The sequence below is a fragment of the Actinia tenebrosa genome, unplaced genomic scaffold (assembly GCF_029948245.1).
Source record: "Actinia tenebrosa isolate PJP-AT-01 unplaced genomic scaffold, QUT_ActTen_1.0 PGA_scaffold16__25_contigs__length_10494907, whole genome shotgun sequence".
Lineage (NCBI taxonomy): Eukaryota > Metazoa > Cnidaria > Anthozoa > Actiniaria > Actiniidae > Actinia > Actinia tenebrosa.
The window spans coordinates 6,777,875-6,803,199 of NW_028292576.1; the positions used below are offsets into that span (position 1 = coordinate 6,777,875).

Sequence of the window (25,325 nt, forward strand, 5' to 3'; positions counted from 1 at the left end):
CGTTTACATGTAACACAATGGACCGTATTCTCAAGGTTGCGTGCGATTTCAACTTGAAGGGCCACAAAAAAAGCGAAAATTCAGTAAAATTAAATTGAGAAGACAGTTTTATATTTAGAAGGAGAAAAATCAATTTTATGAATTCTTATCGAAAAAGGTTTTATAGCAATGCATGTTAATACTTGTGCTCTGGTATCGTGGCCCGTCAAGTTCCTTAAATTTGGATGCGCACGAAATCTTGCGGAGAAAACGGTCTATTCTTTAAGGAAAAATTATTTTTAAAGCCGAGAATGACACGTGGTCAGAAATGAAAAAAAATTACAACCAAGGTAAAGAGATCTATTAATCGAAACTTCTAGAAATAAATAATTAATCTTCTTATGGCTGGCTTTTTTTATATTTACTGAGATTTGCAAAGTGGGAAGATAGGTCGTGATTGCGGGGGTTCTAAAGAAGGCTTGAAGTAGATAAGACGCTTAGAGCAACTTGACCGACCCCTCAGGGATTCCTTTTGTTTGAATACTTAGAAGTATAAATATACTCGAGGATAAGGCCGATTTAATGACTGTTGATTCATTTGCGCGACTTTGGAGAGAATTTTGATTAATCGTGACTTCTTCAAATATTTCCCTTTTTTAATGTACTTTCTTTTTCATTTATTTACTTTTCTTGTTTTCCTTTTTCTTTTTTCATTTGCGGTTTTATATTCATTTGCGCAAGGCTTCAAATATGCTATTTTTATAGTTTGTTCTTTTTTTCTTTTTCATCTTCGAAACCTTTGACTCTATTCATTCATTTGCGCAAGGGTTCCGGTATGTTTCTTATTTTAGTTTCATTTGCGCAACCTCCTAGTTTGTTTGTTAATTTGCGCAACCTTTGACGAGCACACACGTACAAGAAGCTCAGTCGAAATCGCGCATTGATAAAAATAGCGGCGCTAAACTAATTACTGAGCTATCAATTTTATCGCACCGGTGCAGGAAACGGAGTAAAATCTCGTATATAACTAAGTAATCAGAATTATATTAGACTAGCGAGTAAAAGCGCAAAAAAGACCTTTAAAGCGAAGGACAATCAGTCAAAAGCACTTGTTAAATAAACTTCCTGTGAAGCATTTCAAGGTTTCTGGACTACATATGATCTAAATTCAAAATTAATTACAATACGCAATCGTTTTAGATCGATCAAATCTTTTTCATTGAAAGGTGTTAATCTGTTGGAATCAACCATGCGGATATCATTGATATCAATTATGCATAAAACTTGTAAACGTCAAACAAGCTGTTGTATTTAACAGAGTGCACACACACATGAAGCTCAGAAATAAGTACTAAATATTATATATTACAGATACTACAACGTTAGTAAAGAGATATTAGAGAATTGGTTACAGAAGGTGAGTTATTTGACCATGTTTTTTTGAGAGTACTTTGTTATCGCTATTCACTACTGCAGTGGCGCGGCTCAACGGAGTCGAACTGAAAGCAATGAGGAAACAATTGGCCTAACTAAGATATAAAAATAACCATATCGACACTTGATATTAAGCCAGGAAAAATCTCAATACACTATGCGGATTTTTCATAAATGGAACGGCCTTTTTAGAAAGCTAGGTGACTACGAATACACATGGATCAAAATGGCCCAGTTGCAACTCAGAGACCAAAATGAACTCCACTAATCAAGTGTGTGCGTAATAGGTAAATTACGAACCTTGTAATCAAGTGTGGTGTAACGAGAGAGCTTCAGAAGAAGTACGGCTAAAAAAACTAGTCGAAATGTCTGCGAATTTTTAATTTAAGTACGAGACAAAAGTTTTTTTCTTGTTTGTAAAATAGTGTCTAATAATAATGGATGATATCTTAGGGTCGCTGCAGACTGATTTTTTTTTCTTTACGAGAACTTACGGATGAAGAGATGATGAGATAAGCTGACTGAATGACAGCAAGTGGCCGAGTTTTATAATGAAACTGCGATTTTTGGTAATGATTGTTTAATTGTTCTGTGAGAGGAAAAGCTAGCAGCCCCTTTAACTACTCGGATCTCTTCTTTTTTTCCCCCGTAATCACAAAGTATAATCTTATGCTCAAAAGGAGATCATAATGATAAGTTCGTGATTTTTGTTCATAGTCTCGCCAAAGTCATTCCTTTAAAATCGCCAAAAAAAAAAAATTATATATGGCGTCCATATTCGTTGAGTACCTGCAAAAATACTTCCGGGAGTTCTAGCGTAACCATGTCAATTGAGTTTCTAATAAACTGAAAATCTCGTTCCGATATTCAATGCATCGCTACCATTAGTTTTTCGAGCCCTACGTGCGCAACACGTAGAAGAGTTTGTTCAATGTGTCGTTCTCTTCCATGCCACGAGAGTTTTTTCGCCCGCGTATGGTTCTCTGTTTTTTCCTCCCTCTGTAAAAATCCAAATTTGAGTTGAGTTATTATATAGTTTCAGATAGAATACACAAAAAATAGAATAAATAATACTTATTAATCCTACTTTAGACAATGTCACTATGACCCACAATGCATTTCGGTCTTGGAATGCACTATTCCGTATGCAGTATTCAGTATTCAACCTTTTTTGTAAAAGCTGTATATAGCTATATGATATTACATTTTGCAGCGTGTTACTCGGGCTCAGATTTTCGATTTCAAATCCCCGACCGACAACGTTTTTTTGAAATAGGTGTTTATATATATTAAATTTGTAACCCACTATTAAGAACTAATTTACATCCAACTAAATAGGAGCTTGATAAACGAAACTTCGCGAAACTTCGCGAAATCTCAGTATTTCTTACCTCAAGAAAAAAAGTAAACTGCTAGCGGTCAAAACATTCGTTATAACCGAGTCTGAAGGGAAAGTGGGACAGCTCGCGGTCGAGAAAATAGCTAATCAAAACATTTGTTTTTGAACTCTTATTCAAAAAATTTACTAAGACATTATTTTGTTTATTTTAATGGTCCCGCCCGATGAGAGCTACATTGATATCCAGAAGAAAGAAAAAGAAACGTTTATCATAACATGTACCACAGTATACAGTAAACAACAGCCCACGACCAATTAGAAGATAACTCGTTTTCATTTAACCTTTAGATCTAAAACCAAAACACTACGTAGCTCAATTAGTATATCGCTCATATTTTGAGTGTTCGTATTCACTTGAATACGGTGTTGTGGAGACAGAAAAAATATTTTTCAGCTGCGCGCCATCATAGAATATTCTTGATTCAAAGAGGATTTATAGAAGTGGAGACCTAAAAAGAGTCTTTTAACGACTTACGTATACAGCGCCTAGCTCAGCTTAGGGTGCGCTAGTAATATCTGTGTTAAGTTCTTAAACAAATGGTTTTGGTTTAGTTTTCCTCACTGCAAAGGTGCATCTTGTGTTCGAATGAAAACATACATTTATTCAAAAAAACCTAATCTATATGAGGACCGGTCATTATCTATCCCCCGGGGGGTCAAAAAGATAAGCTGATCCCCCTCCTCCCAAAGAGGCACTACATTTCTTTATGATCCCCCCCGTCCCCTACATTAGTGGTTACTATACTGAGTTAACCCCCCTCCCCCTTTGATTTCTGTCAATATCTACCTGCCCTCCCCCCCCCCCCCCCCAACAGTTTTTAGTGGTTGCTACTGAGTAATCCACCCTTTGATATCTGATATCTGTCAATATTACGTAATTCCCCTTCCAGTTATTTAAGAAAACATGCAGTCTCCCCTTCCCCCTTCCCCCTAGGCCCATCGAAAAAATTGGAAAACCAGTCAGCTCTTACCTTAACTTGAAGCTATTGTCTTTAGCCAATCAGGTGGTAATTCAAGGATCCAAGTCAAGGATCCAAGTCAAGGAACAGTCCCGCGAGATCAATGCTAATCCCACGGGATCCGGCAGATCTTATATCAACACTCACTCGGGTTAATTTATTTAAGATTTTCATTAGGCTGCGTGGGACACATAATAAAATAAGCTACTACATATTACAGACTTATACTTTTCTGAGTTAAATGAGTAAGGCGTAACGTAATATTAAAAAATGTAGGCCATTTTCAGGTTGTTTTATTCGATTGCATTATCCACGCGCGATATTTAATAGGCTGAGTAGAGAAGAACTCGAAACTAGAGAACTTTAAGTAGAAAAAACTTTTGTTAAACGACGTACAATCAAGCTCAAGCATCTTTCTAGCTTGCAAATATATTCAAGTTAATTGGCCTAGTTAATCTAAAAATATCATTAGATCAGTCTAGAAGTTACTCCGTTCAAGGTGATTTTTTCTCATTCCTACGCCTCTGCGTATGACATCATTTAAAAATTCAATCACGGAGACTTCAAGTATTATGGCATTTATGTAGTTGCGCGCAAACATACTGGAATATACTTCTGGGTTTTCTTAGAGAACAGGTTTATTTATAACACAGTAATTTATTATCTCAGGCATAGAATTTCGAATTAAATTACTTTGTGTAATCTTGCTGGCTAGCCTTTCTTTAATAAAGTCACCATCTGATCACAGGTGTAATCGTAAACTCGTTCTTCGAACCTAGTAGATTCTCTACTACGATTATATTAATTAACAGAATGTAAACCGCTTGATTGCCTAAATTCATCCCATCAATGAAAACCCTCTCGTGTCGTTATTATTCCCTTATTCTCAAGAATACTTGAAAAGAAAGTTAGATGAAATTCATTAAATGGGACTTAATGCGATCACGACACAAAGCGGTTTTATTTTCACTCCAGGAACCTTTAAATCCGCGATACAGATTATAATACGCAGCAGTTTTTCTCTGCGTAGCTTTATTGTGAATCTCGCGGGGATAAGGGACTTAGTTTCCGGAACAAGGCGTTTGTTTACGTTTGGTCGAGAGAATAAAGATGCCTGATGAACTACGCATGCGTGGGAAAGACCAATGACCATACACGCCTAACATCGACTTAGGTATTCTACCAAGATACTCGATCAGTTAAAACGCGACCTTCAACGCATACGCAGATTAACAACATACACTCGCAAGATTTTGATTCCATTGAAGTTTAAAGAGTAAGTACAGTTAAGCTAGTTATCATCTTCATTCTTGTATATCATAAACTTGAACGTTAAAATCAAATTATTCAGCTAGCGCGTAAATAATGAAATAACTCGCTCTTAGAAACTTTTGATATCAAAATTGACTTTCAAAAAATATTCGAATCAAGTTTAGGTAGAATGTTTTTTGATCAATATTTAAATTTTTTCATAACTGCTATTCGTTTTTAATTTGAAAGGAGTTTTTTTCATTCATAAAGGTTCATCCCATAGTACTCAAATTAACTACGAATATCTCTGCCTGTTGTTGTGTTTACTTTATATCTTACCTTGTGTACCAAAGAGTAAAAGAAAAAAACTTAGTGGAAGGAAGTAGAGCTTTTCAATTATTCATTGAGGTCAGTAAAGTTACGGTTGGCTGTTAAAAATAATGATTCCCTAAGTATTTCACTGGTTTCTAGTTTTTTGGCATTAATTCAAGGTGCTAATATTATGTGTGATATTCACTTTTAAAGAAAAAGTTAGTCTTTTTAAAACTGTTGATATTTGACGTTAGTTAGCCGTGTGTTGTTGAGTGAAGGGAAATCGATTGAAAGACAGAAAATTGTGGAAAAAAGAAATGAAAACAGAACAGTAAAGATTGAAATAAAAAGATAGTAAGGAGAAGGAGAGGGAACGTACGTAGCCACAGAAAGAAAGAATGAAAGAAAAGGAGCGAGTGAATGAATATATGAATAAATGACGACAAAAACGAGACAGAATTGTTACAAATAAAACAAACGAAGAAAGAAATGAAGAAAGAAAGATAAGATAGATTCAGCATCTTCTTGAACTAGATTAATTATATTAATGCCTAACTGATTGACAGACACATCTCGTCAACTCAGAAACTCGAAAATCGTATAATCGTTTTCGTTGAGTCGTTACTTTATCTAATCTGAAGCTTGTGTGAAAGATTTTGGTATCTTAAAATAAGGCTTAGATCATCTGTGTAAACCAAAAATGTCCCTCTTGTCATTGAAAACTAACTGATGGATTCTTTTCCTGCTCGAGAAAAAAATTCAAATTAGACTTTGAGAGCATGGTCTTATCATACGCGCAAGAGGCTGTTTTGAAACTTTGTCGATAAAGTTACAAACAGCATCCTAAACTAGCCAGTTTAACAGGTTCTTTTTCTAGTCGACCAAGGAGAGTCACTAATGTTTTTGAGACAATTCAGTTCACTCAGTATACCGAATTTCCAACATTCTTTTTTTACTTTAAATGTGTGTTATTTACAACGGTAAAATCAATCCTCTTGAGATGCGTTAGGATTTTTTCTACTAATTAGGACAAGGAAGCCGTAACGACTCGAGGCGATGGCTGTTGCGTTATCTAAGGTTTAACCAAGACAAGCAGACGGATATTTGCTTTACAGACCATTAGGAGAGCTCTTTTTTCTCTGCTTAATCAAGAAATTATATCAAAGATACCGGTTATACTGAGCAATTTGAATACTTAAATAGGACAGTTTGGATCTCTTGATCAAATTATTGACGTCTGGTTTAAAAGCCGAATTGAAACTCGATCGAATGCTGACACACATACACACACAAATAAAAAAGATAGGGGAGAGAGAGAGAGAGAGAGAGAGAGAGAGAGAGAGAGAGAGAGAGAGAGAAAGAACAAAAAAAAAAAGAAAAAAAAAAGAAAAAAAACACACATTAGAAAACAGGTTTCAAAGACACTCAAGTTTTTTGAAGATGTTTGGTGGCATAAACATACGGAAGACAAAGAAATGCTTTGTCATTTTACCATTTTATTCAAAAAAGGTCAAAACAAAGATTTTTTTTTTCGATCTAAGAGAGTCTCATTGTTCATCAGCTCCATTATTGCCTCGAGCGATAAAGCTGTTTAAACTTTGAAATCGTGACTCTAAGAATTTCAGGATCCACGAACAAAACCCTTTGTGCGTGTCGTGCGTGATTCTTTCATGCAATATACAAGCTGTAAAAACTAAACTAAAGGGAATATATTTAATACACATAGTGTTATACCAAGTTCCTTAGAAAAGGACTTTATCTTTTATCGTAATCATTGAACTCCCTAGCAAACTAGGACTCAATCTCAGCCCCAAGGACCGTCTAACATCTAACCAAACCCCAGAGATATCGCCTGCCGGGCAGGCTAGCTAACCATGCCATTATTCTTAGCAAACTTAGAATCAATCTCAGCCCTTAGGATTTCAACTATATCTAATCAAACCTAAGTCCCTGGGGAACAATCGTCTGGGAACCGACAATACGTCAAACTTTATCGCTGACACACATCGAAAGGGCTAGCTAGCAATACCTAAGCAAACATAGAAGCAATCTCAGCCGGAGTAAGATCTTCTGTCTACCATCTAACCTAACCTAAGTCCCCGGGGAACAATGGTCTGCGAACATATCGATCCTCAATACGTCAAGCTTTATCACTGAACATATCGAAAGGGCGAGCTAGCCATGCCATTTTCCCTTACTATCCAGGAAGCTACAGCTTTAATTCAATTTAAATAGTCCGTTAATGTCTACATTGTTAAGGTTTTTAGCATTGACAAGCTGTTCGAATCGATCTCTTACATCTGATAATCAAAGCCTTGAAGAAATATATCAGAATTCAATCCTTTTCAAGATACCAGCGTATAGTTATCGATATATATTCAGTTTGCACGCATTTCTCGTGATTTATCTGGGGCGAGGCCTAAATTCACTACACTAAAGTTTGTTTATCTTAGTTATAGATAGTCGAGTTGAAAAAAAAACCTTTCTGGAATGCTTGGGAAGGGCTAGACCAGTAGTCGATTATTATTTTTAGAATCCGTTAGAAATCGTATTTAAAACGTTTTTCACTGATATAACCATTTCCTTTACGTATTTTGTTATCAAGGCGCTCCGTCTTCCACCAACACACACTTCTCATTCCATTTTTAATTCTTTCTTTCTTTCTTTCTTTCTTTCTTTCTTTCTTTCTTTCTTTCTTTTCGTAGTTTTCAAACATCTGGCGCTTCATTTTGTTCGGTGCAATTGTGTCTTTTTCCTTTTCCCTTTTTCTCAAAAGAAAAAAAATACTTTGGCAAAAATGAAGAAGGAATAAAATAAACATGTTTTCGTGGTACAAGAAGTGCGCAATATCTTTATGTTAACGCTTTCTTAAAATCTCAATGAGGGTTAAAAATGGAATTACAGATTCCCTTGCATCAGATTTATATTAGACCTGTCCTCAGATCCTTTCCTTTATATAAGAAACGCGTTTTACATCGACAATATTATAAATCGACCCTCCCCACGTGGAAAAGTCCATGTGATGTTATACCATTAATAAATCCCTCGATATATTTAGATCCGAGAATCTTTTATTAGAAGGAATTCTTTTTATAAAAGTTGGATAAAAATAGAATATACAATAAGAAATCCTACCGAGCAAAGAATTTTAGAACACGGCGAGAATGAGCGTGCTTTTTCTCTTCTTCTTTAGAAGCTAAAAATGAATAAAGTATACGTATATTTTTGTATAATCTTATTGTATATTCTTTCATCCGTGGGAAAACATCGAAAAGAGAATTAAAGATTAAGGCCCCCCTCGGTGATAGATACACAGATCAGTACGTAGGGAATCTTTTGTTTAGTCACTAACACAAGCAAAAGGAATCAAATCCACCAAATATTATCCAACGCTGTTGGCCATTATTCATTCCTAGCTGTAAATAAAAGAATGGTTAGTCCCCTCTATCGCCCCCACTGGATATTTTCAGCATTGCTTCTTACGTGCCTTGCTTTAAGTAAGAGAGACTGAGTAGGGACGATAAGACCAAAATAATTCTTTACAATTTGTACACATCCTGATAAACAAAACTACGACAAAGTAGTGTTGTTGAATCGTACAAACTTAAAACGAAACATCGGAAGTCTACTGGTTCTACTTTGATAATTGGGTTTTTTATTACAGGATGAAGACTCTGACAGTGTTTTTTCTTGGCTTCCTGGCTGTCGTCGTGTTGATGGCAAGTACTACGCATGCGCGGAGGTACTGCATGCACAGTGTTAGAGAAATTGATCTATTTCTTCAGTACAACTGCCAGAATGCCCTTGTTTTACACAACAGATCTGGTAATATATTGAGTATTCATATTTATCGTTTATAAAACCCTTTTAAGTACTAAATATAAAGCTCTTTCAAAAAAGGTCGAATATTGAGTACTGCATACTGAATAGTGACATTGTCTAAAGTAGAATTAATAATAATTATTTATTCTATTTTTAGTGTACTCCATCTGAAACAATATACTAACTACATGTAGAGAGTTAATCTGTATATTTACTTTTTATTTCAAATTAACGAGACTCACAATGCCCTTTGGTCTTGGAATGCACTATTCAGTATGCAGTATTCAGTATTCAATCTTTTTTGAAATAACTGTATAAATCCTTTTTAAATACTGAATATACATGCTGACCAATAGTCTTACAATGGCACGAAGACGTTGGCGACTAATTTGCATACGGACCCAGAGCATGCGCAGACAGTTTTTACCCGTGTACGACTCGCTCAAATAAAAACATTTTCAACGTCTCCATACATATATATACTTTAAAAAATGATTATTGACATTAATAATATGAAATAAACAAAATTATTTAAACGTCTCCATACTTCTTGTATAGTTCCTCAAAGAAAGAGAGCCAGCAAATTCCAATCAAAGAGAAACGGCTGTCGACCAATGACAATCCAGGATTACGTAACCTTCCACGAGGAGTGCTGCGAGCGAGACATTGGCTGTAGTGACCAGGAGGTAACGAGCTTCTGCTGTCTACAATAAGCGCGGGCTCAACGTCGATTCACGTCAAGCTCCATTCACCTGAAAAAACAACACAACAAGATGCATATAGCTGCATTTGTTAGTTAGTCTTTAAAGAAATCTCTATATAAAACAAATCGTTTCAGATGGAAAAATGATGGCTTTAATTGTCTACAAAACGCGCGCACGCAATGCTGACTTGTTCTTTATTAACTTTGTCCCTCTTTTCATCTTAATATCTAGGTAATAATATCAAAAGTACAAATAAATTGAAATTAAAGTTTCTTGAACAGTTGTGAGAGTGGCGTCAATGTTACGTTTACTTCGGTTCTTAATTCCCCAATAGTTAAGAACCCATAAAATTTGTTCGTTTGTTGTGGCCTTACAAATAAATATTTTATAAAATGATATTCAGAAATCCCTGGAAGCGCCGACATTAGGCACTGTGTTACCTACTCGATCTATACTCAACACATTACTGAGTAACTTGTACCATTAATGATAAATTAACAGGCGATATGACGACATATCGTCCGTACAACAAACTCGTAGCTGATGATGACTATTTCAGCGTTTGGTGGGTAATTAATTGCCGTCGTATTTGTACTCGTTACAGCAATTTCCCTCCATCAAGAAATTTTAAAATTCAATAATGGGTAAGATTAAAATCTCTTTCTATTGATCCTAAAACATAATCTTTACCAATCTTACATTATCTGTACTCAACTTCCCCCCGGGAGAGTTTTGACTCAGTGTCTCTTGCTAATGCGCTGACAATTTAACCGGTGAGTTTTGTCTGCGGTTTTGGAAAATTTTCCTTTTCCACCGAGGGGTATAATTAAAATGAACGCTTTCTTAGCATTTTTTTACCTCGAAAGAAAATGGGATAACAGAAATAGAAAGAGGTGGATATCAGTAGATCTCTCTCAAATTAAATTAGTAAATGATGTGGCAGCCAGTGCAAAGTTCCAATTGCCGTTTTCGTTTTCTGCTTTCCCAAATTTCAAAATACCAAAAAAGATTGGCTCTTTACTATTTTACTTTAAGACTTTTCCAGCCTGAAAACTTGTAATTTAAGAATTTTTTTCATTCAACCCTCATGGTACGACATCCTTTTTATTTTGTGTAGTATTTTCGATTCTTGAATTTTTTTCCAAACCACTTGCTAGATGAAGCTTATCTCTTTAGAAATGATAACAGAACATCTGGATGTGTCGTAAAGACGATTAAGGTGCGTGAAAACAGAAATGTTAAAGAAATCTTTAATTTCTCTCATTTGAAGCTCCTGTTAAAGCTAATTGGAACTCTAATCTCGTCAGCTAATGACTTCTAACCGACAGATCACATACGTAAGTCGAAGGAATGGATGTCTTTTGCTGTCCTTATCAGTTATTAATTTGACTTGCACAACGACTCTGAGATAAAGCCAGGCATGGCCAAGCATACAGATAGTCGATTAAACGACAATACGTACTGATAACAATACAAATATTAAGAAAAACGGAGAGCCCGTAAAGACAGTAAGTCGAGTGCCCTAAGAGGCCCTAGTGGTCAAAAATACTCGTTCTGAAGAGCAAAAACGTAGACGCTATCCTCATCATTAACTGAAAATGAATTATCCTCAAAAATGCCTCCATTGCAATTATGTTAATATATTAATTAACAAAAAAGAACGCTTCTGCATATTTATATATACTAATTAAGTACAGCCGTTCCGTCGCTTTGTTTTTACAGGTGTGAGTTAAGCTTTTTCATCTTCAAAATTCGCCGCCATTATATTTTCGCTTGCTTCGCTAACTGTGTATCTATCTCGATATAAGATTCCTTTTCCGAGAATATTGTCTGATTTCCGAGCAATAGTTAAAGCCTAAAGGGTTAGAATTTGTAGGGAAGTCTTACGACGTCAAATCTCGTTAAAAAAAGGAACAAACGAGCGGAATATACGGTCATTCTCCGGATCTTCAATAAGGACGCCAGAATCGTCACATCCTTTTCTTAACGTACTCCAAACCCTCCCACATGGAATAACACCACGCCAATAATATTAATTCAAATAGTTTTTTAAGATTATGACCCAAGGACATATTTACTCTTTAGATTATGATCTTCTAATCAGTGATGTATTTTCGTTAATTATTTTTTTCGCTATGGAGACAAAACCAGGGAAAAAACGCATTTCCGGGAGAGTTGGGTGTCTATTATTGAAAAGCAAGGTGATAAGACCAAAACGCTTCTTTCTTTCATCGCGTCGTTTGTACGTTTATCCCAGACACTGTTACCCATCTGAGTAAGTATATCTTTATTCTTTCAATTGTTATAACCTTTTATTTTTATCAATTCTAACTTAATTTACTATGTACAAATATAAAATATTTGCTAAGTCTTACTGGCTTAAGATAACTTTAGTTATTCTTATGAACAAAAGGAATCAAAAGAAGAAAAAAATAATCGTTGCATTCGATATTCGTTTTAGAGCCGGGAGTTTAACACTATTCAGTTTTACAGTAATTATTCGACTTCAAACTCGATAACCATTAGAGAAAACTTTAAAACTTTTTAAAACTCATGACATAGAAGCATGTACACAGAGCATTATTTTAGCGTATGCAATCACTCATAGCAAGAAACCCTTCCCACGCCTTTGAAAATTAGTTGTCCTGTGCGTCCTGTTCTACCTAATAGCAAATAAATATAATAAGTACTTAATCCTTGAAGTCGTTATTATTGAATATTCGATCGAGGGATCAATTTTACTGCGAAAAATCACTACAGAAATAGCGAGGAAAAAGGCATAATATTATTGAATATGGAAAGACTGCTGATGATTCTTATAGCTGTGATCTTCTAAGATGAACCACTCAAACTGCGCACATAACTGATAATAAAATTCAAGACGGAAAACTTTTAGTATATTATACTAGGAAATCGCACAAACGTACAATTCGTTATTAATAGATAAGATTAATGTTTTGAAAGTCTTGTAATTGCATGAGCCTTTAGGCGAGTCCAATTTGATAACTTTCAAAACATTACGAGTATCTATTAACTACAAATTGTACAAGAAGGTCGTGCTATTTTTCATTTATAGTACAGTACACTCAACAAAACTAAAATAATTGAAGCAGAGCCATTTATCTGTCTCTTTTGAAAACTAATTAAAATATAAGGGCAGTTCAAAAGCATAAAAAGATTAGTCGTAAAGAACATGTTTTGTAAGCTTAAAACACAGATATAAAGTTGTACTTATATGGTTCCCATAGCAACTTATTAGATACTCATGAGGAGTACATTTAACGATTAATTGTACTCCTCAAGACCAATCAGAATCGAGGGTGTTGGGTGTATTATAAAGTACTAGACAGCACTGATGAAACGATAGAAAATAATATACACTACAATTTAATGCAGAAATTTTGGTTATTCTACAAACTGTCTGCAAAGCGAATAATCTTGGTATGATAAAAAACAGCAAGAATTAATATCAACAACAATCAGTAATGACGTCCCGTTTCCTCTACGCAACAGACCTAACCCCCTTTAAGACGTCAGAGACGTTCAACATTTCAGTGCTAAATCGTCATTCAGTAACAAGGGTTGGTCAGAAGTGTGTCAAATTTATGTGGTTGAGATTTTGGCTGCTTCCTAATTCGTGCACAGGGGTTTTTTTTCCTGGAAGCGAGAATTGAGCGAACGACAGAATTTTATCCCTGGACCCGAGGATGCATTGCAATTGCGTGGAACTGCACGGAATAGCAATTCCTCTATCTCGTTCATTCCCTCGCATGTGACATTTCGCTTTATTCTAAATCTAGAAAATTCGAAATGTTCTACTAAGTTGGAATATTGATGGTTTTTTCAACCATTCCCAAGAGAATTAAATAACAAAAGGCACGGCGGCCATGTTGGAGGATATAACAAAAGAATTCATTGACAATTCTTTTGTTAAAGTCCTCCAACATGGCCGCCGTGAAAGCCCGCATCAATAAGAAAATTCAAGTATTGAACCATGAATGTTGTGTGCAATGGTTCATGATATAACTGCTAAAGCCTATTCAGCTCTGTTTAAAGGGGGGCCGGGACGTGTGGGGTGCATGGCTTTCACCATTGAAAATATTCTGTCTTTTATAAGGCATTATTGAAGATTTTGGCGTATCCATAGCGACAATTACAGTTAGCATACCAAACATTCTATTCTTTTATTCAAAAGAAAGTTAATCCAATAATATTATTCATGGATTCCATGAATTTCAACAGTTGGATTCACATCTGCCCGGATAAGCCCAGCTGTTAGTTACACCACAATAGGGTTAGTTTTATGAATTTAAGATTTAAGAACCGTTTTTGAAAGCACTCGGCATTGTAGCGCTGTAAACTGGTACTTAACAGAACGTTTACGGAGATATACTCCCAGCAAAAAGAAACCACTGGAAAAAAGCTCCTCAAAGGTCCTCAAAGGTAATGTAGTAAATCGTGAAACATCTGACTTATATATATTAATGCATATCAATAGTTTGTACATAAATCCAATTCGAAAAGTTTTGAGCTTGTCATTCCTTTGATTGTACGGTCTCTTTTATAATCCAGTTTTCTTATCCACTTGCAATGGTACCTCTTTTAAAAGCCTTCTCTTTTCGTCAACGGATTTGTTTTCTTTTTAAAAGTTGAAGAATCATTCAAGTCATGGTTGAAACTTTGGACTGTATCGCGTGTTGCACCTAATTTCAAATCCATTCAGCAGAGTGAAGAGTCATCGAAATAGATATTAGACTAACACGCTTTATCGGACCTTGATTCCATTGTTTTCTTTTGTGTCTATTTGACTTTTACACCTCGACTAGTATCCTTTATTTCACGGGTTTGATGCCTTCACTATATTTACAGCAATTCGATTCGGATCGTATATGCGTTACTGATTAATTCAAGATTCGACATCTGATGATCGTCTCTCATATCAGCGGTTCTCTTTTTAAAGTTTGAGAAATAAGTCATCAAGAACTAGTTCAAAATATTAAGAATTTTAAATGAATCCGGTAAAAGTAAAAATTGTCGAAATTTGGGTCGCGTGACCAAACCGTTATGACTCTTTATGAGTCGATCAGTGATCTAAAAAACACTACACATTGTCTGTCTGCTTGAGGTCCTTGTACATGCTTGGATAAGAATCGTTGATGCCTGATCATCACTCCAAGCAAAAAAATTAACATAATTTTTAGAATAGAAAAAAATCGTCTGCCGATTTCAATTCTCAATGCTTCGGTTGGAGTACCTCAGTTGCTGGACACTGGTCTAGAACAGCTGACACTATTACGGGGCATTTGCTGGTAGAGTCTTTATTAGAAGTCCAAGCAACTTCTCAGTACAACTGCAACTTTACTGCTAACGACTGCTAAATAAGCCTGAAGCGAGATGACGTTTTACCCCCGACTCTATACCATAATAGTTTTTAAAATTCTTTCATATTAAAATTTTTGATTCCTTAAAGAATACAGGAACAATAGTCATAATTAAAGAACAAAAGCAGTGTGAAAAGGATTATGGTCTAGAGACGGGGGTAAAACGTCATCTCGCTTCAGGCTTATTATGACTTGTACAGGTTTTAACTTCTCAGTGTTCGAGACGCGGGCTTGTAACTCGTACTTCAAACATGCGTGTACATGTGTTAAACACCGATGAAGTTAATCATTATCCTGTGTAGTAAAAAAGTGAATAATATTTGTCGTAATTTCTGTCCGCTAACATCAATACTCTCACAATTTGAAGTTCATTCAGTATGCTGAACAAATTTAACAAAACGTGCAACTCTTCTTCGAATGAGAGTGGGAGGGGTGGGGGGTTGGGGGGTGGGGGGTGGGGGGGGGGGGGGGGGGGAGGTAGGGGAGTTGAAAAACCTCTAGAACCTCTCCATTCTTTATAATCTTTGTATACTAACGTAACTCTTATTTGTATACTTTTTTTTGGCACTTTTTCTTTCGCGCAATAAAAGGAGTTTCGTTGGAAGGATAACCATAAAACAATTCAAGGTCACTCGAGGGAACAAAATTCAAATCCGATGTAGGAAAATTCAAGTTTGCCACTACAGAAGTGACAACTGACTGTACATTATCTCTGGATTTTCGCTACCCCTAGGCCCGACAAACTGAGGACGCATTCGCACACAATCTTCAAACAAGTTAATTTGATCAGAGGTACGCGAATTTTCAGTTAAATGGGTTTCTTTATCTAAGTATCTATTAAAAGCATAAGATATCCAATTGCCCACACAGTATCGACAAAAATAGACAAAGTGAATATCAGAAAATCCCCAAATTAGCGATAAACTGTAAGATATAGTGAGTACATTACGAGTAATAAAGTGTACTTCCTGACCATTGAATGCGCCTTAAAAAACGTATTAGCAAGTATTGAGGGGGATGAGAGATAAGCAAATGATGAGCAGAAAAGAATGTAGAGATGATATGGACGAAAAAGAAAGAAAAGAGGGGAAAAGATACAGGGAAAAGAAAAGAATAGCGATTAAAGGAAAAATAATGAATAAAAAAGGTTGAAACGGCCAAATTAAAAACAAAACGCAATAATCATGGGGGGAAAAGACAAAGCGAAAAAAAGAAGAAGAAGAAAAAAAGAATGTTAGAAAGAAAGAAAGAAAGAAAGAAAGAAAGAAAGAAAGAAAGAAAGAAAGAAAGAAGAAAGAAAGGAAGGAAGAAAGAAAGAAAGAAAGAATGAATGAAAGAAAAGAAAGAAAGAAAGAAAGAAAGAAAGAATGAATGAAAGAAAGAAAGAAAGAAAGAATGAATGAATGAATGAATGAAATAAAGAAAGAATGAAAGAAAGAAAGAAAGAAAGAAATAAAGAGAAAGGAAATAAGGAAAAACGAATTACAAAAAGAAACGAAAGGCGAACACGAAGACGAAAAATAAAGAATTAAATGATTGATTTTATGACAAATAATCATCATGATGACCATACGATAGTCCACATGTCGGTAGAAGTTTGTTTTGTTCATTTCGTTTACTTTCTTTACAAATCAATTAATTTATCTGTCAATTGCACGTCAATTTACCATCAAGACTTTTCTACATATTTGTTTATGATTTCGCTAATGTTTAAAGATCAAAACACCATTATTAATTCCGGCAATATTATGTTCAGTATAATAGATATTACTTCTACATGATGGGGAAAACGTTTATTTATTTCTTCCGACTATCCTTCTGTCACGTACACAAAAAGCGGCAATAACCCGGGGGGGGGGGGGGGGGGTACTCTTGCCTTTTTAGGGTAGGGATGTGCCGCTGAGCCCTCTGAACCCTGACCCTTTTCCAGAGCAAGATCGCTGAAAACCCTGTTCCAGAGAGGAAAGAGCGTGATTTCATATACATTGTTCCAGTGCGAGCGCGATTTTATATACCCTGTTCCAGAGTAGAAATGCTGAAAACCATACCCTGTTTGGCGGCACGTACCCATATAGCAAATATAGGGGAGTACCCCTCCCCCCCCCCCCCCGGGGGGGGGGGGGGGGGGGCAAAAACTAATTCAACTTCTAAATTCTAATGCGATCATTCAACGAGAGCATCAGGTTTGTTAACCAGTGGCTATTAAGTGTTACGCTAGTAAAAACAAAGACGTGTTTTTATGTTTTATTTAAATGTACTTTTTTACACAATATTCGTCTCGCTCATTTAGATTATCTCCGGTACATTAGGATGTTGTTAACTTTTTTTTTTTAATAACGTCTATTTTTGTACAGCCGTCAATTAAATTGATATTTTTACTATTTGCTCTTTTACTCCGACGAAGGACTAACGTCCGAAACGTCAGTAAGTTTTTTCATCTTTTCACAGTGTAAAATTTACCCTTTTATCATTACTGCTTCATTAGAAACACCGACGCAGCTCACACTAGCTTTTAGCTAGTTATCTCTTGGTACTTTTACCTTTTACTGAATAGTAATTCCTACTAAAAGGCCCGACCAGTCTTCCAGTCGACTGGCTTCACTGTCAAAGAGTAGCCGTATTAAGATTTTAAATTGGAAATGGTCTCGATTTAGAGACACAAGTTTTGCTTCCATTTCCGCGGTGACTTAACGGCTTTGGGTATTTCTAGGTTTAAAAATTGAATACGATTTCGTCATAAAACACAAAGCTAGCATTGTATACTACAATCAAGTAATGACCGCAATGACACTATTACATTTAGTCTCTTGATCCCCTTTGACCTCATGTTCCATATTCATTCAGTATCTTGACCCCCTTTGACTTCATGTTCCATTCATTCAGTATCTGGACCCCCTTTGACCTCATGTTCCATTCATTCAGTATCTGGACCCCCTTTGACCTCATGTTCCATTCATTCAGTATCTGGACCCCCTTTGACCTCATGTTCCATCATTCAGTATCTGGACCCCTTTGACCTCATGTTCCATTCATTCAGTATCTGGACCCCTTTTGACCTCATGAACCATTCATTCAGTATCTGGACCCCTTTTGACCTCATGTTCCATTCATTCAGCATCTGGACCCCTAATAGCTAACCTTTTACGGAGAGCTTTAGCCTTTTGTCTGTCATTAATGAGGCATCTTTTTCCTTGATATTACAGTACGTGTGTTACTATGGCTAGTCTTTGATATTTCCTTTCTTTCGACGGTTTTCTTTTGCTTAACTGTCAACATAACTGTCATCTCTAACACAACTCATCGACGACTGGGCTGGCGGAGTCAAACTTCTGTGTCAAAAAAGACTTTCATTTCAAACAACGGTTAACACAAAAATTGGCCTTCTATAAATAGCTTTTTAAAAAAACCTGTACATTGAACATCTTAACAATAATAGTTTAAATTTTTTATGCAATCGAATTTTTGACAGCTTTTTATTTGCAAAGCACTACACATTTCAAACCATTAAAAACACAGTACCTTTTTTGTTTCTCAAGAAAGTTCTTTTGTCAATGATGCCGATTTACTTTAACAAGCCATTCTTTCCACCCACAAACGCAGGTATTGGGATTTTCGCCCCAAAATAACTGGCGAGCAACATTATGAGCTAAATAGGGAACGTAAGGAGCTACTTCCTGTTCTGGAGGAATCTTTGAGATGTTTTTTAACTTGAAATTGAAGTCAGGCTTCAAAAATACACCAAATTTACCATAAAAACGAGAAAAAAATATATCATAGGTTATTCACATCCAGTCTTCGTGATGAACGAGATCAGATCAAGACTGGAGTCCTTAACTATTAATGTCATTTTCGCTTGGACAAAAACATTTTAATTTGCAGTTGCACGACAAAGGGAAATGCTTTATGACAAAGGGAAATGTCGACTGCATAAAAAATTCAAGTTAGCAACTCTGTACCAACCATTTGACACCTACTGCCAATAGTGTGAACCTTTTAAACCATCTTAATTTAACTCAACGAGTCTTATCTCTCTCTTCATTAGCGATAACAGACCACACTCGTTGGAATCATACTTACAGTCGAAACAACGGCCTATAGTCTCCCGACGCCCACTGACCAAAATACTTGGATTGTTCTCTTCCAAAATATTTACAATTCTCGTTTTTTTCATTTAGAATTTGTTTCACAACGTCAAGTGTTTTGATTGGCGGATGAGAGCTTGTGTACGTCATCACGGCTCCTACTCTCCCCTTTTGTCTTGTTGAACTTTCGATTAAAAATACATACCGCCAGTGAATGATACTATTTTAAAACAGCTTTCTCTCGTATCATAGCCCTTTAGACTGACGCAGACTGGCGATTACTCCAACTTTCATCAGCATAAGAGAGCACAGCAATAAAGTAAACTAAACTAAACGCTTCGAAGCTACTTCAGAGAAAAGGTACGCATAGTTTGTTTAGAGATTCAGTTTTCAGCTTGTGTGCTTTAAATTCTTTGGCATAAGTTCGCATTCTTGAGTTTCACCATTATCTTGAATATCATCGACAATATATGAATGACTGTAATATCAAGTTCACGTTTCGTTGTCGCACTAGTAGATTCTCCATCACAGACAGGATTTTACTCACTCAGCGATAGTAATACATTCAGTTTCTTCACAGCACCTATTGGATTTATAGGATTAAGACATAACAGTACGTCATTTGGATCAATTAGTAAGTAAGTACAAGCTAAACTTGGCTTTGATGCCCAGTTTAACTTAATGTAGATGTACTTGAATCGTCAAAGGTATTGAATCGAACTGATACTGGCGCGCCATATTGACCATCCTAGTGTATTGTACTGGATTTCTTCAAATACACTTTCTTTACGTTTCTTTCTTCTTTTTTTTCTTTCTGTCGCTACCTCTATACACACTGTAAGCTCGTGAACTACTTTCGTTTTTGAATATTGTGTCTCAACATTAACACAACTTTCTTAATTATACCAACGAAGTTCGTTTTGGTAAGGGTTTAGACTGTGCTTTGTCACTACGTTTTTCAAAGACGAGATCTTTCTTGGTTCACTAACAACGTCGACTCTAGCTTAAACATGCATATATATGTGAATACGAGCACTGGCAGAGTCTATTCAATAGCGGTTGAATGAGTCAGGTGCTCTAACATTTAGTGATCTTATCATAAACTTACTAGTCTGTTTACAGGCTCGAACGACTATTAAGGCTCTCATTGAGCAGCGAAACTTTTGTGATTTCCATTCTTATCAGGAACTTTTATTGGGTTCATTAATTCTGCTGAATAAATTTTCGCGCGGAAAGAAATTTTAAATTCGACCACTCATGGGTGTTCCATCCTTCCATTCAGTACAGTGTTCAAGCATTGTCTAAATTTGGAACTTGGCTTATTTAGTTTATATATACACAAACTAAAAGCACCAGCACCCAAGCTACAGGTAAAATATGACATATATTTATAAAAATATATATATATAGGCAAAAATAAAACAGTTGATAAATTGGTCGTAGCAACATCAAAGCAAACCAATCATCGACTGTGACAAGAACCTCTCTCGCTCTTTCCTATAGTATTTTGATCCATCTGTAATGATATTCCCCCACAAGTTTTTAATCTTAGGAACAGTAATTACGGTTTCCCTAAAAGGACGGTCATTAAATCCTATAAATCTAACTCATTCGTATACTGATTTTTGTACTCTATTTCTTTTTAAGGCGAGACTCCTCTTAGTCCATATGTATCTGATTGATAAACATGAGAAGTTCCGGCTTCACGGTAGTTAACAATAATTTTTTCATAAGGCTTACTGAAGACGTTTAATTTATCGCATTTGAAATTATTTTATTATGGCTACGATGCTCACCAATTAGGAATAAAATCTTGGCAATCAAATTTTGGCGTTGGACAGTTGTGCGTCTTAAAGAATCGACTAGTACTGAGTCATGTATCGTCCAGTGGGTGAAATCTAATTTCAAATCGGAACAAGGCCGAAGTAAATAAAGCTTTTCAAAATAACCGGTGATAATTTCATCTTTTTACAATTTTTATCTTGATGTACTAACACTTTTCAGTTTACTAATTAAGGAAAAAGGAAGCCCTTTAAGAATTCTCCGGATCATGGATGAATGTTTACCCCGCGGATACCAATTTTCTCGGATAACAGATAGAGCACTATTATAAAATTTTGGGGAAATTCGCTTTATGCTGAGTCTTTTTTTTTTCCTCTTTCACAATTTCCCAAATCCAAACGTTAAGATATCCTGTGACTATTTACAGTAGCCTTATTTAATTCCTATAATCCGTTTAATATGGAATCAGAATCATTACTACGCCTCCAGCTTGTCAACTCAGCAGTCTATGCCCTCAAAGCCTTATTCAAACAATAGTTACTATCCAATCAAAGTTACTTTCCGGTAATGAAACAAATAAAACCTTAATTTTTTGGCTCATTATTGTCGCTAACTTTGGTCCTTTAGGACCTTGTGATCTTGTTAATCAAGTGTTTCATTAATTAACGAGCAGTGTATTGCTTTAAAAATACGTCATGAATTGCTCTGCTTTCGAGCCAAAGAAACTGAGGAAGTTACATTTTGAGCCACGTATCTATTCAGAATTTTTCTTCGTCGCTATTTATTAAGGTACTGAGTTTTATTGTTTTAATTTATTGTTGTTATACTTTACAAGATCTTTTTTGGCTTGTCCAATGCATGATGTATGATATATGATGGCACCCTAGGTGTCTTGAGTCTGCATTAGTCTTAGGGTGTTGGCTACTTACTGTATACCTTTGCTACAGCTTCATATAGTCATACGGTCATTGACGACGTGCCACAATGTATTTCCACTAGTGGTGTTATTCACTGTAAGGGTCAATAGCTAGCTTGACCGGCCGGTTAAATGCTGACTATTGCTTCCGGCATACACTGAAAGTTACCCTGAAAGAGCGGGAGTTTGATTTCACTATCTGATCCGTTTGCTTAAACTTTACCTGCGAATGGACACCTGCAGCTTTGAAATGCCATAATAGGGATCGGAGCCCATAATAGTGCATCTTAGTAAAAGGCTCCGCGCGATTATGGCTGCCCTTGGCATGCATTGAGCGCTAGACAAGTAGTTTAGAAAGAACCTTAACAATCTATCTTTACCTTTTCCATCTTGAAACGGATTGACACATCAGAGTCAGATCGGGTTAAGGTTGGACTTTTCTAGATTGAGTGTAGTAGTAGAACATAATAAACCTCAGACAGGGCGGATTGTACACTGCTAGACAGATAGACTATTATTTGTATTAATCCTTGAAAGAATAATCCCTTGGATTCATGTGTATTGAAGTGTGTATATGTCTCGCTTTTCGAATCCGATCGGAATCTAGAACTGGATTTTCCTTTATCATCTAGTTTCCTATTGATATCTTTTCTAAGATTTAATCTGTGAGTTAGCCTTGCCCTGACTTAGATCAGCCCAGAGGTTGTTTCAGGGGTTTAATCTATGAGTTAGCCATGCCCTCACTTTGATCAGCCCGGAGGTTGTTTAAGGGTTTAATCTATGAGTTAGCCATGCCCTCACTTTGATCAGCCCAGAGGTTGTTTCAGGGTTCTATCTGTGAGTTAGCCGTGCCCTGACTTAGAGCAGACCAGAGGTTGTTTCAGGGTTCTATCTGTGAGTTAGCCATGCCATGATTTAGAGCAGACCAGAGGTTGTTTCAGGGTTCTATCTGTGAGTTAGCCGTGCTCTCTGACTTAGATCAGCCCAGAGGTTGTTTCAGGGTTCGATCTGTGAGTTAGCTGTGCCCTGATGTTAATCAGCCCAGAGATTATTGTTGCAAATTTGCGCAATCTGTGAGTCTTAGCCATGCTCTGACTTTGGCTATCAGCCCATAGTCTGTCTTAGGATTCGTTAAAATATTGATTTTGAAAGGTGTTTTTTCTTTTCTCTTTCAGACTTTCTTCCAGGGTGATTTCCATCCACTTCATAATGGCATCTGAACGTGTTTTAACGCTGTGTCTTTTCCTCGTCTGTTGCCTAACCATCGTCTACTGTAAAAAAATCGACTTTAAGTTTTGTATTTCAAAATCCGACTTCTATCAAATGTTAATGAGAGAATGTGGTGTAATAGTGCGCAAGTCAATTATTGATGGTAAGCGGCCACTAGTACCTATTCTGCGCATGCGTTACTTTAGTAACATTTTATGTGTAATGGTAGACTTCCTTGAATTGCGCCAATAGAGGGTTTTTCATTCGCATGACAAAGCAGCCATATTGGTGTACGTACCAAACAATAAAAACTGAAAATGTACTGTTTTGTACACTAATATGGCTGCTGTGAAATTAAACGGGACATTTTTGGGCATTGTTCATAAGAAACGTTTGGAAAATATAGAGTTATAGGATTATTTCTACAACTCTTGAAATGAAGATTTTGTCTGAAGTGAGCTGTATGCTTTCAAAATCATCACACGTCACAATCCTGCTCCTAAGCTAAAAGAAACTTGAAAGTATATATTCCTTTAATAACATTATATCAAAGTTTTTGTATGTGTTGCGTATAGCTCGCGTAAGATCTTGCCCAAAAATGCCTTGTTTTCGAATATGAGTACGCGCGTCTTGGAAATCTTCTATTGCAATACACTCGCCAGCTCACATGGGAAATTTGTGTTCCAATCTCACTGTAGGCTTCCTGTAGGCGATCGCGCAGCACGAGGCGGGTATCGGAGTGGTTAGGGAAGAGAACGCTACGGAGGGGCTTTCAGAAAATCTATCAGTATATTCTACGTTTGCAGGAATTGGTTTTGTGTACGGAATTATTATACATCACTCGCTTAGCTTTCGTGCGGAAAGTCGTCGGCTAAAGCCACGGAAGACAGACTCAAAATAATTGAGAAGAAGGTGCTTTCTCTATGATTACGTCTGCAAGTGGTTAGACTTTTAAGTCTTCTCGGAAAAGGCCATTAAACTGTGAGCCCTGTCACCCAACCCTTCCTTAAATGGGTAACATAAAAGAACCTGTTGAAATGCTTGCATAAGAGTAAGGGATTGTCTCCCGGTCCAACAGCCTATCCCTGTTGGAGGCATTGTAAGCTGCGTGACAGCCCGTAAAGTCCTCCACTACACTTAAGACTGCGAAGTGCATCGAGACGCAAGTATAATGCGCTAGTGTAAGAACTTCCCGTGGCCTCAGTTTCCAGTTTTTAACTTGTATATAGTCCATTGAGTTCGTACTGCTGATCGTAGTGCTATTCTTGATGTATATTACTCTATCTTTTAGCTTCAAATCCAGTAGAGACGAGTCTGAATGCAAGGAGTTTTTTGCGAGGAAGACAGTTTAAGCGCGGTGAAAGTGGAGAGCCCTCAAGACCAACAGATTACATCGAAGAGTGTTGTATCGAGGGATGTCGAACAGAGGAGGTCATGGAATACTGTTAAAGATATCTCTCGACGTACCACTGAGTACGCCATGCTTAGAAAAATTTAAATGAATATTAAAATATTTTTGACATTGGAAACTGATAGTGCATTTGATGACGAAAAGGAATTGAATCGAATAACATAAGGAATATTGCTTGTTGATAATTGATAAGGATCCTTTGAATAAAAACAGTGAATCGACAGTGAGCTTAACGTTTTAATACATGACGTCATGCACCTCATGTAATGCATCATGGGATACTAATATGAGAGCAAAATGCATCATGGGAGGGACATCCATATTAATTGAGGGGTAACATGCATCATGGGATACCATATTGAAGGGTTTCATGCGTCATGGGAGGGACATCCATATTAATTGAGGGGTAGCATGCATCATGGGATACCATATTGAAGGGTTTCATGCATCATGGGAGGGACATCCATATTATTTGAGGGGTAGCATGCATCATGGGATACCATATTGAAGGGTTTCATGCATCATGGGAGGGACATCCATGTTAATTGAGGGGTAGCATGCATCATGGGATACCATATTGAAGGGTTTCATGCATCATGGGAGGGACATCCATATTAATTGAGGGGTAGCATGCATCATGGGATACCATATTAAAGGGTTTCATGCATCATGGGAGGGACATCC

General features: G+C 36.5%; 2 protein-coding genes across 4 annotated transcripts; both read left to right on the forward strand.

The window, feature by feature from the left end:
- The first annotated feature begins 1,270 nt into the window (after nucleotides 1-1,270).
- LOC116300242 (uncharacterized) lies at nucleotides 1,271-10,143 on the forward strand. Of its 2 annotated transcripts, none has more exons than XM_089031466.1 (3): nucleotides 1,271-1,396; nucleotides 8,999-9,159; nucleotides 9,715-10,143. In XM_089031466.1, the coding sequence occupies exons 2-3, from the start codon at nucleotides 9,000-9,002 to the stop codon at nucleotides 9,867-9,869; spliced, it is 315 nt and encodes a 104-aa protein (XP_088887592.1). In that variant the 5' UTR covers nucleotides 1,271-1,396; nucleotide 8,999; the 3' UTR covers nucleotides 9,870-10,143. The 2 variants fall into 2 exon arrangements, with proteins under 2 accessions (XP_088887592.1, XP_088887591.1); XM_089031465.1 differs by lacking the exon at nucleotides 1,271-1,396 and adding an exon at nucleotides 4,920-5,047.
- Nucleotides 10,144-11,949: 1,806 nt separating this feature from the next.
- LOC116300241 (uncharacterized) lies at nucleotides 11,950-24,864 on the forward strand. Of its 2 annotated transcripts, none has more exons than XM_031709066.2 (3): nucleotides 11,950-12,135; nucleotides 23,197-23,393; nucleotides 24,522-24,864. In XM_031709066.2, exons 1-3 carry the CDS (start codon nucleotides 11,996-11,998, stop codon nucleotides 24,677-24,679), a joined length of 495 nt encoding a protein of 164 aa, XP_031564926.1. In that variant the 5' UTR covers nucleotides 11,950-11,995; the 3' UTR covers nucleotides 24,680-24,864. The 2 variants fall into 2 exon arrangements, with proteins under 2 accessions (XP_031564926.1, XP_031564927.1); XM_031709067.1 differs by lacking the exon at nucleotides 11,950-12,135 and adding an exon at nucleotides 19,783-19,961.
- The last annotated feature ends 461 nt before the right edge of the window (nucleotides 24,865-25,325 follow it).